Source organism: Oncorhynchus tshawytscha, linkage group LG26 (assembly GCF_018296145.1).
Source record: "Oncorhynchus tshawytscha isolate Ot180627B linkage group LG26, Otsh_v2.0, whole genome shotgun sequence".
Lineage (NCBI taxonomy): Eukaryota > Metazoa > Chordata > Actinopteri > Salmoniformes > Salmonidae > Oncorhynchus > Oncorhynchus tshawytscha.
The window spans coordinates 16,800,287-16,812,692 of NC_056454.1; the positions used below are offsets into that span (position 1 = coordinate 16,800,287).

Consider the following 12,406-nt stretch of genomic DNA (forward strand, 5'->3'; position numbering starts at 1 on the left):
GAGTTGGAGGCGTGCATGGCCACGCAGTCGTGGGTGAACAGGGAGTACAGGAGGGGCTCAGAACGCACCCTTGTGGGGCCCCAGTGTTGAGGATCAGCGGGGAGGAGATGTTGTTGCCTACCCTCACCACCTGGACACACCTCACCACCTGAACACACCTCCAGGCTGTGTAAGGGCTATTTTACCAAGAAGGAGAGTGATGGAATCACCCGACCTAAACCCAATTGAGATGGTTTGAGATTAGTTGGACCGCAGAGTGAAGGAAAAGCAGCCAACAAGTGCTCAGCATATGTGAGAACTCCTGCAAGACTGTTGAAAAGCATTTCTCATGAAGGTGGTTGAGAATGCCAAGAATGTGCAAAGCTGTCATCAAGGCAAAGGGTGGCTACTTAAATCAAAATATGTTATATTCTTCTAACACTTGTTTGGTTACTACTTGATTCCATATCTGTTATTTCATAGTTTTTATTCTACAATGTAGAAAATAGTAAAAATCAAGAAACCCTGGAATGAGTAGGTGTCCAAACTTTTGACGCGTACTGTACATGGATATTTCACTAGGCCTATAGGCTGCATCTGAGCAACAACAAAAACATTTCAGGCTATCCCGTTAAAACAACTAGAGACTACAGAATGTGCACGTTGTAATTACAATTTGAATCTTAATTGACGGCTTTCTAACTGTCCTTTTTGTGAGGCGCAGCCAGGAAATAGTTTTGTCCAATGGCGAGTGGTGGGGTCGATTAACCAAGAGGATTCTCCATCACCAGTTTGGGAACATTTTGGCTTCCCAGTAAGATTATTGCGAGGATGGACACAGAGTATATTGCCAGTGCTGGAAGAGAATAGCCTATGCAGCTGCCAACACCTCAACATGTTGACACAGTTACTCCGACATCATGCCAGTATTCCTACCACCAGAACAAGACGGCAACTCAAAAAAACAACGCAACGTCGTCTCCCCGCTGCATTCAAGCAGCCCTTCGCAGCTGATTCTGACCGGGCCAAAATAAACAAATGACAAGAGCGATAGGTATGTTTATTGCCATGGTAATGCGCCCATTCTCTGTGGTTGAGAAGAATAAGGCGTTTCAGCACTTCTTGAAAGTGCTCGAGCCACGTTACGAACTTCACCCACTCGCACCCATTTCAGCAGATGGGTAGTACCCACTCTATATAAGCAAGCTGAAACAGAAGTTGTCAATAAATAGGCCAATGCACCCTGTTGTGCTACAGATGGATGGACCTCCTAGGGTGACGTAGAGCTACTTAAGTGACAGCCCTTCACATTTCCCTCAACTGGGAAATGAAAAGTACCGCGCTATAGACATGCCCCCTTTATGAGAGTCACACAAGTGCACATATTTTTCTCTTTGTAAGAAAACCTTATAGCATAGGCTTCTATAATGTCTGAGCCATGTTTACATGTTGATTTCAAACACATATTGCACTTTATTTTAGTGTTGAGTAATCATGTGTTTTCATTTAAGAAAATATAAAGTGTGGGTATTCCTGATACCCACATTTTGTATTTTCTTAAATAAACAAAAATTAACTGCTGTACCAAATCCGAACCGTAGCTCGACCACAAAAACCAGGTTCTGTGAACTTTTACACCCCTAATCAAGGTACCATCCATAGCCACCTTGTGACAGGATGGCATGTTATTAATGTGATTCCTGTTTGTCTTTATTCTACCTGTTCACTGCGACAGTTGTGAATTTGTGCCTGGGTTGTTCTGGGAATCCCATGTTGCTCTGTGTTTTAAGGGCATAGAAACAATATTAAAGGTGGGAGAGGAAGGAGCATCTCTCAGATTAAGAATATCAACAAGACCCCAGCCCACCTTTCTTTTCTATGGCCATGCTGGAAGAGTGTAGTGGCATGGTGTCGTGAGATGGGCGTGCTCCAAACTACATGTCAGACAGTGCTGGTCACTGCCAATGGCATGCCTTCTTTTTTCAGCAAATTCTGTGACCGTTGGTCCATTGGCATGTATGAAGACTGACTGCTGCAAGATGTTGTGTGTTCCCCTATACTGTAACTAAAGCGGTAATCCCCATTCAAAATAAATGAAGGAATTCATGGGGAAACAGGGTAGCTTGTCAGTTTAAATGGTTAAATTTGAACATTTTCAATCACAAGTATGGTGCAGATAATCAACCTCAAGTTTGTCCAGTCAAGACATCTTCAAAACGAAGCCCATCGTGCATGTTGTTTTTTATGTAAATGTTAAATGTATTAGTTTGTCCTTTTTATGATTCTTATAGAATCTGAAATCAAGAATAATGTCATGTTTTCTCTCTGAGACCTTCTCATTATTTGACTTCCTCTTTGTCATGAAAGGTGCTTTGCTCCAACTGTTGCTGATTGGACCCCTGAGTCTTAAAGAAGAACTGAATCTCGTGTGTGATTTATTTGAAGGCTTTGTTTATTGATGCATTTGTTCTCTGAGCTGAAAACTCCCCTGTCGAACAAATGCCTCCTAGAGGTTTTTCATTGTAAATACAACATTTTGTCAAAGTTAAAAAAAGTGGAAATTATCAGCGTCACATAAGTTGATAAAAGTGACATAAAATATATTCAGCAAATAACCATAATGTATATCAGCTAAAGCCTCAAAACCGAAGCCAAAACAAATGTGAATTTCCTATGCTTTTATTATAACCAGCTACAAACAGCTCTTTGTATTACATGCCTGTACAGTTGAAGTCAGAAGTTTATGTACACCTTAGCCAAATACATTTAAACTCAATTGAGATGTACAAACTATGGCCACGCTGTCAATGAAGCATGCCAATGTTGAATGTTTTATAATTTTAAGCTTGGAAAAGACACCCTTAATCCCAGACTTGGGACCAGATAGCCACTCCACTGAATAGCAGGCTAGTGATTGCTTTGCAATGCTTGCCGTTAGGATTTGCCAGTAGATTGTCGACTTGATTCATAATGATGACTGCTAGCTAAGATTTTGAAAGTATGTTGATGACATGATCTGTCCAATCAAAGCTACTTTAGATGAAATTACGTCAGATCACATATCTGTGGCCAATGACCTCGAACCTTATTGGATGGGCACTTCAAATGTAACTCTATGGCAGCACCCAAGGGGCTTGAATTTTAGAGTTTTACCCTACCCTGACTACACAGCTTGCAAAAATACATTTAGAAATCTATGTTATTAATTTATTGCACCCACACTGCTGGTGCGCGTCAATGAGCGCCTGCGTTGCCAAGGGCTAAAATAGAAGTCCTTTCTATTTTATTTTATTTTTTACCCAATTTTGTGAAATCCAATTGGTAGTTAGTCTTGTCTCATCGCTGCAACTCCCGTACGGACTCAGGAGAGACGAAGGTCGAGAGCTATGCATCCTCCTGGAAGGAGGAGAGATCAAATGAAATGATTCGGTTGACCATTATATATGTGGATTAATGGTCGGAGTAGGGGACGTTGTGCATTTCAGGTAAAATAACAACTCAATGTTTATATCCCAGGACAAATTTGCTAGCAACAGCAAGCTAGCTAAATAGGACAAATGAGCTAGCAAGCTAACTAGCTAAATTGCCATACATGTTTAATGCTTTTCGACCTGTCCCCAAATTTAATGTCATTGGTTCAGAGTTTGTTTTGATATTTTAACCTGCGTGTCGTGATCACGTTTGGTGTAGTGTTGTACATTTCATGTATTGTTTAGAGTTTTGTCGTGTCTTCGCTGGCATGCATATAAAATAACATGTTTGCCTCACCAAGATTGACATACTAAAATTGCCACTGAAAGTAGTCCTGGTGAATAGTATGCACAAAACAATGGTTGTCTTCATGTATATCTCTGGTCATGCTGTATTATTGCATCCAAATTGAGTTTCATTCATATTAAAGTATTTAACTCACCTCATACGTCTTGCCTATGTGTTTGATTGCATACTGATTAATTGATGTTGTAACATGCTGTGAACTTGACCTCTGTTACATTTACACCCCCCTATCCACATCGATGGAACAGTAGTGGAGAGGGTAGCAAGTTTTAAGTTCCTCGGCATACACATCACAGACAAACTGAATTGGTCCACTCACACAGACAGCATCGTGAAGAAGGCGCAGCAGCGCCTCTTCAACCTCAGGAGGCTGAAGAAATTCGTCTTGTCACCAAAAGCACTCGCAAACTTCTACATATGCACAATCGAGAGCATCCTGGCGGGCTGTATCACCGCCTGGTACGGCAACTGCTCTGCCCACAACCGTAAGGCTCTCCAGAGGGTAGTGAGGTCTGCACAACGCATCACCGGGGGCAAACTACCTGCCCTCCAGGACACCTACACCACCCGATGTTACAGGAAGGCCATAAAGATCATCAAGGACATCAACCACCCGAGCCACTGCCTGTTCACCCCGCTATCATCCAGAAGGCGAGGTCAGTACAGGTGCATCAAAGCTGGGACCGAGAGACTGAAAAACAGCTTCTATCTCAAGGCCATCAGACTGTTAAACAGCCACCACTAACATTGAGTGGCTGCTGCCAACACACTGACACTGACACTGACTCAACTCCAGCCACTTTAATAATGGGAATTGATGGGAAATGATGTAAATATATCACTAGCCACTTTAAACAATGCTACCTTATATAATGTTACTTACCCTACATTATTCATCTCATATGCATACGTATATACTGTACTCTATATCATCGACTGCATCCTTATGTAATACATGTATCACTAGCCACTTTATCTATGCCACTTTGTTTACATACTCATCTCATATGTATATACTGTACTCGATACCATCTACTGTATCTTGCCAATGCTGCTCTGTACCATCACTCATTCATATATCCTTATGTACATATTCTTTATCCCCTTACACTGTGTATAAGACAGTAGTTTTGGAATTGTTAGTTAGATTACTTGTTGGTTATTACTGCATTGTCAGAACTAGAAGCACAAGCATTTCGCTACACTCGCATTAACATCTGCTAACCATGTGTATGTGACAAATAAAATTTGATTTGATTTGTGATTTCACTTTTTTGTTCTTAAAAAAAAAATGGGTATCGGTCACGTGTGGCATTGAGAGTGCGTGCTGCTTCTTCCAGACAGTGACTAATTTTTAGCACTGTAATTTTGATTTCCTGTGTGTGTGGTTGGTTTCTACATTGAATTGTACTGGGGCGGAAAGTTACGATCGTGAACACACGCTTCCACGTGTGTAGGGTATAATGAGAACAACGCAATGCCGCGCATCCTTGAGAGGTCTTGTGGCCGTGACTGAAGAAGGGTCGACGTGGAAATAGAGGGGAGGGAAGCGATCAAGACCAGGGATTAAGATATGAAATTACGCCTATTTGCATGGCCAGTTTTTCTCCTTGCATACACCGGTAAATATTTTGATTCAAAATGAAAGCGAAACGACAGACCGCACCACTCGGCTTATTTTTGCAATGATTGAGTGGTGAATAGACATTTTGATTCAAATAAATCCCACCTAAACAAGTGTTACAAATTAATCTAAAAGCTTGCAATATTAATCGTGTATAGTCATTGTGTATTCTCTGAACTACCAATCTTTGCAGATTTAGGATGAGCTGCCACACGGGTTTAAAAATTATGTACATAACATAATAAAACAGGCTGAAGATGTCTTGGTTTCCTTTTCTTTCTCAACATCCTGTGCTACATGTCAGTAAACTGTCTCGTCTAGGCAAAGGTGTGTTATGAGTGGTTCATATCTTAAACAACATTAATTCGAATTCTATTCATTTCACACTTCTTCCACAACAGCTTTATCATGTCTTAGAGTGATACTGCTCCAGCAGACTAAAAAGTCTCAGTAGGCCTAGATGTTGGTGTAATGTCGTCATTGTCCTCCACCTCTGCTATAACGTTACTATAACATCAACACTGCTGTGATACTAAAGAACATCTGAATTCTGACATAATTCTGGCGTTTCCCTCAGTGTTTGCTGCGCTGCCTAGACCTTATAATGTGAGGATGGATGCAGTGAACACTCGATACATCATGAAATGGGACTGGAATCACTCCATGGCCAATCACAACATCACGTTCACCGCTCAATACACATTGTGAGTACCAAGAGCCTTTCTTAATCCAGGACAATAAAAGGTACATATTCAGTAAAAAATATTTTACTCTGCTTCAAGCATGCTGTCTGGTACTTGAATGAACCTCACCAACAAGCTAGCCATTTTTCCTCTCTTGTCTCCTCATAGTTCTCATAAACAGTCGGACGAGAGGTCCTACACAGGGATGTGTATCAGGATAACTGAGGAGAGGTGTGACTTCTCTAGGGAGCTGAACTTCTACATGGGGTCATACATACTGAGAGTGAGGGCCGAGGGCAGGGGTCAGATGTCAGACTGGTACAGGCTGAAGTTCGTTCCTGATGAACATGGTGAGGCCAACAACATCTGTAACTGGACATGCACACTTTGTGGCTGTGTGCAAGCTTTTGTTTCAGCCCAACTCCAACACATTTTTTGTCATTTAGCAGAGGCTCTTAACCAGGCAAACTTAGTGGTAGGTGCATACATTTTCATACTCGTCCACTGTGGGAATCGAACCTACAGCCATGGCGTTGCAAGTGCCATGCTCTAACAACTGACCTACACAGGATTCATAAAACACACCTGATTCAAATAACTGTGGTCTACAATTTGAGTTTGTTGATCATTTGAATCATGTCTAAAGTGGAACAATGCTAGCCTACAGACTTAAAAACAGCATGTGCTCAAGTGCCATAGGTTATTGCAGTTGAGGCTGTGATGTAGCCATTGACAACACTGTTTGTTCCTGTGTTACAGCGGACCTAGGCCCCCCATCCCATGTGGCATTCGATCCAGGGGACACCATGTTAACAGTGAGCTTCAGGGAGCCAATGACGGAGCAGAACACCCCCATGAGATCTGTGTTAGACATGTCCTTCAGTCTGCAGTATTGGGAGAAGCATTCACCCAGCAAGGTCAGGACTCACTTCAACAGCTAGGCTTTTATGGTTAAATAGTAGTGATGATTCACAAGTAGAGTGGTGGTAGGAGTTTTGTTAAGATGGGAATAAACGGCAAACCGCCGTGAACAGCTCTTTCGGAAGCACCTGCGGAGGGCCAGACAAATGTCATGTCATCTCATGTGCACAAGCAAATAGCGCCACTCCACTGCCCTTTCTCGTAACATAATATCCTCCAAACCAATTATAAAACAAACTGTGCTGTCCTTTCTTTGAAGTCTAGCAGCTGGATATGCTGTGATAAGAGACCGGGGGGTGGGGTGTAACATGTCCTCTGTCTAAAAGGGACACGCTGCATTGCCTTTTCAAATGTTGCCAGATCAAACAAGTTTTTGGTGTATTTGAAGCCTGCAAAGATGAAGAAAAGGTTTCCATTTCTTCTTTGTTCACTCTTCAATGCCTATCCTCAAGTGACTCACTTGTGTTATTGTCCCCTGTTGTGTGGTTGGGCCATGTGACATAGAAAAGAAGGGCAGGAAACAGGATGTGAAGGAGCTTTGGTGGTTTTCTCTCATAATCCATCTGTTACTTACATACTGTCGTGTCTTTACTATGGATTACATTATATTTGACATGCTATTTTATCAAATCAATTATCTAATTAATATTACCTGAATAAACATATCATGTAAATGTAATTAACTAGGAAGTCGGGGCACCACGGAAGAATGTTTATAGAGGTGTAATCTTTCGAAAAACTCTTAAAGACCTGTTAATCTTTCATATCAATAGCAGTCAATTATTAATCGTCACCTTATTCAGTCTCATCTGAACGTCGTAAAATTCTTGGTTATCTTCATGAACCCTGGCTAACAAGTTGAATCAGCAATACAAAATTTGGTTGAATTGTTTATTTACTAAATACCTAAATAATCACACAGGATGGATCATACATTGATTACTAATTATATCATAAAAGAAAATGTCCCTAGCGGACAAAACTGATATGACGGCTGGTTACACAAAGAAAGGGGTTTGGGTTTGAATGAAAGCGCGGGAAGACTGAGGAACAAAAGGATTGTGTCTCTATCGGACCTTATGAAGCTATGCTATCGTAAATACAGAATCTTATGCATTCTAAATAACCTCCCATTTGAAAAAGGAAAATGCAAGAAATATATTTACTCTGAGCTGCGCTTCGATAGATTGTTCGAAGATGGAAGCCTGAGTTGCCCAGCAGAGATGTCCCATCTCCTTTGAAGAATATTTCTGGTTGTATGGCGGATACGTTGTCGTCTGTCGTCGTGTGGTTGAACAGTTACATTGTAGTACCCTGTCTTTCTGAAGAGATTGTCTGTCCTTTCCTAGGCCACGCACGTTTACAGCTGCTGCTGCTAACTCAACTTCTAGGATGTATAATTTCTTTAGTGAATAAGAGTTCAAAGTTGATACCAAGTTGCCATACTCAGCTCGTGTTGTATTCTGGCTGGTATAGTTCAAATGTATCCTTCCAGCGTGGCGAATGTCACTTCCACGTTGAAATTAGCCCTTTTGAATGTATGGACACTTCGTCCTCACTTCATCGGGAACTTAAGTTAATTTCATTAGGTTGTAGTCGTTCAACCATTTGCAACCACAGCTCCCGCTGGGGTTTGCTTAGTCTGCCATGAATTGGGTCACGGGCCTCTTATAGGAATGTAGAAAAGGTGTTGGTTCATAATTTCCAACCAATGCCTATTCACTTGGGCGTGGCCACTGAGTGAGCATATTTTACTGATGAAAACAATTCATTTTAAAAAGGTTAACATCACATTACATCATTTTGCAAATAGTTACATCTTTACTCATTCATTTTATACAATAATTAGATGCACACCCTATAATTGAGAAATGTACACATTCAGAGATATAGTTGTGTGTTTCCTGTCCTTCATGAGGTCCCCAAATGAAACACACTCATCATAACTGTCCCTTAAGTGTCCACGGACCCTTCCCACATTCTCAAAAGTGGACATATTGTTTAATTCTCCCATTTTGGAGATTTAGGTGTTTGGCCAAGTCTCTGTTCTGGGAGACTCTCTCCCTCGATATGGCATGGTAGTTTCTACCCGGTATTTATGACCTGAGGTAATAAACCTGGGTTAGGAGAGCGAGTGAGAGGGGGGGGCTATGATCTACACCCAGAAAGGTCCACGTCATGACTATTGGAATTGGCTAAACTTTGAACATTGAGATATTAAATAAATGATAAATCAGAAGCATAGAATATAAGGAGTGAAAGAGACTGGGTTTTATGTTATGTTTATAATCAATCTTCAGGTTGTTTTTAGTCATAATAATCAATAATATGTCAACCGGACAAAAGCTTTGTCAATATAAAAGGAAAACAAGAAAGGCGCACTCTTGGTTGCACGCATGAAAAACCTCTGGGACACTGCAGTGTCCACTCATTCAGATGGTCTTACTCCCTCATTTTTCAGAATACAAGCCTGAAACAATTACTAAAGACTGGAAGCCACATCTATTGGAAGCCATAGGAAGTGCAATTTGAGTCCTAAATCAATGGAATCTGTATAGACAGTCAATGGAAAACTACAAACATAAAAAAAAATCCACTTCCTGGGTGGATTTTTCTCAGGTTTTCGCCTGCCATATCAGTTATGTTATACTCAGACATCATTTTAACAGTTTTGGAAACTTTAGAGTGTTTTCTATCCAAATCTACCATATATGCACATCCTAGCTTCTGGGCCTGAGTAACAGGCAGTTTACTTTGGGCACGCTTTTCATCCGGATGTCAAAATACTGCCCCCTACCCTAGAGAAGTTCAACAATTGGAGGTGTACCCGTGGATGTATTTCAAGGCCTACCTTCAAATTCAGTGCCTCTTTGCTTCACATCATGGGAAAATCAAAATAAATCAGCCATAGAACTGTTTGGCCATAATGACCCTCGTTATATTTGGAGGAAAAAGAGGGAGTCTTGCAAGCCGAAGAACACCATCCGAACCATGAAGCACGGGGGTGGCAGCATCATGTTGTGGGGGGGCTTTGCTGCAGGAGGGACTGGTGCACTTCACAAAATAGATGGCATCATTAGAGGAAAATTATGTGGATATATTGAAGCAACATCTCTAGACATCAGTCAGGAAGTTAAAGACCCAAGCATACTTCCAAAGTTGTGTCAAAATGGCTTAAAGACAACAAAGTCATTTTTGACATTTTTGTTGTTGTTGAGATATCTGAAAAAAGTAGAGCTCACTGCTTTATCAATCAATGTCACACCTTTTTGTTTTTTCAAAATGCTCAACTCAAGTACTATTTAAATGTCTTACTGTGTGCTTTTGTCTACATCATACAGAAACAAGAGAAAGTTTTTGACTCCACAGAGGGAACATTGTTCCCGCTGAAGCCCTGGACAGAGTACTGCCTGCAGGTCAATGCATTCAACAAATTGTACAATAAGACCAGCCCATACACACAGCAACAGTGTGTGAGGACCCTGGGTAAAATGGAGAACCATTTACACACCATTACATTTAAATCCACATTGTCCCTGAAAAAGGGATCTTTCAGATTTGAGCTTAACATCTATATTGACGCCTGCTCTGTTTGTCCCTCTAAGGATATCCTCCGGTGTGGAAGGTGTTGCTGGCTCTGCTGGGCTGTGTAGCTCTGATGACGACAGTGCCTGTCTACAGATGCCACAAAAAGAGAAAAAGTATTGTCTCAAAGCACACATTTCCCAGCAGTATACTGCATAACACACAGGATACAATATCCCTTCTCCTCCTGCCTCGGGAGGAGAGCTGTGTGGCCACAGTTGTGGTGGCTGTACAGGTAGAGCAGACAAGCCAGGGTCAACAGCAACAGGTCAAGGGTCAGGGAGATGTTGAGGCGGAGCAGGACAGTGGCTCCTCCTCCATCCAGAGAGGACAAGGCAGCTCCAGTCAGGACTCTGGGATCTACTCAGGAGAAGACAGTGGAAAGAAGAGCACAGGATCAACAACAACAAGTCAACCTAAAGAGACACACTGAGAAGAAAAAAAAATGGATCCCCATAGCAAACTGCTGTAGAGCAATTAGTGGAATTTTAGGAAGCAGCTTGGATTCACTGTCAAGAGGAGAGCTCTCGGGGAAATTCTCTTTTAGTCAAATGACTTTTTAAGACATTTTTAGACTAGCTATAAGACCCGATGCATTTCTCTAGTTGAGTTTATTGAGTTGCCTGGGAATAATGGCCAATAATGCAGGTTATGGAATGTACTGTATATGTTATTATTTTTATGTTATTCCCATGCAATAGGAGATATGAAATATATTTTGCTCAGATAATTCACAGGCCATTTAGAGTTCCTCTGTCCAGTGTTCTTTTGCCCATCTTAAACTTTTCTTTTTATTGGCCTGTCTGAGATATGGCTTTTTCTTTGCAACTCTGTCAAGATGGCCAGCATCCCGGAGTCGCCTCTTCACTGCTGACGTTGAGACTGAAGTTTTGCGAGTACTATTTAATGAAGCTGCCAGTTGAGGACTTGTGAGGCGTCTTTTTCTCAAACTAGATACTCTAATGTACTTGTCCTCTTGCTCAGTTGTGCACCGGGGCCTCCCACTCCTCTTTCTATTCTGGTTAGGGCCAGTTTGCACTGTTCTGTGAATGGAGTAGTACACAGCATTGTATGAAATATTCAGTTTCTTGGCAATTTCTCGCATGGAATAGCTTTCATTTCTCAGGACAAGAATAGACTGACGAGTTTCAGAAGAAAGTACTTTGTTTCTGACCATTTTGAGCCTGTAATCAATCCCACAAATGCTGATGCTCCAGATACTCAACTATTCTAAAGAAGGCACATTTTATTGCTTCTTTAAGCAGGACTACAATTTTCAGCTATTCTAACATAATTGCAAAAGGGTTTTCTAATGATCAATTAGCATTTCAAAATGATAAACTTGGATTAGCTAACACATGCCATTGGAACACAGGAGTGATGGTTGCTGATAATGGGCCTCTGTACGCCTACGTAGATATTCCATTCAAAATCAGTTTTTATATACAATAGTAATTTACAACATTAACAATGTCTACACTGTATTTCGGATCGATTTTATGTTATTTGAACCCCTCTGGGATATGTGGGATGATAGCGTCCCACCTCGCCAACAGCCAGTGAAAGTGCAGGGCCCCAAATTCAAAACAACAAAAATCTCATAATTAAAATTCCTCAAGCATACAAGTATTTCACACAATTTTAAAGATAAAATTCGCGTTAATCCAGCCACAGTGTCTGATTTCAAAAAGGCTTTACAGCGAAAGCACCACAAACTATTGTTAGCTCACCACCAAGTCACAGAAAAACACAGCCATTTTTCCAGCCAAAGAGAGGAGTCACAAAAAGCACAAATAGAGATCAAATTAATCACTAACCGTTGATTATCCTCATCAGA

At 41.2% G+C, this 12,406-nt stretch overlaps 1 protein-coding gene across 1 annotated transcript; it reads left to right on the top strand.

Moving 5' to 3' along the window:
* Positions 1–5,100: 5,100 nt before the first annotated feature.
* On the top strand, positions 5,101–11,308 carry LOC112224921 (interferon alpha/beta receptor 1a). The gene is made up of 6 exons (XM_024388519.2): positions 5,101–5,378; positions 5,958–6,084; positions 6,232–6,413; positions 6,823–6,980; positions 10,326–10,470; positions 10,590–11,308. Exons 1-6 carry the CDS (start codon positions 5,330–5,332, stop codon positions 11,000–11,002), a joined length of 1,074 nt encoding a protein of 357 aa, XP_024244287.1. The 5' UTR covers positions 5,101–5,329; the 3' UTR covers positions 11,003–11,308.
* Positions 11,309–12,406: the final 1,098 nt, after the last annotated feature.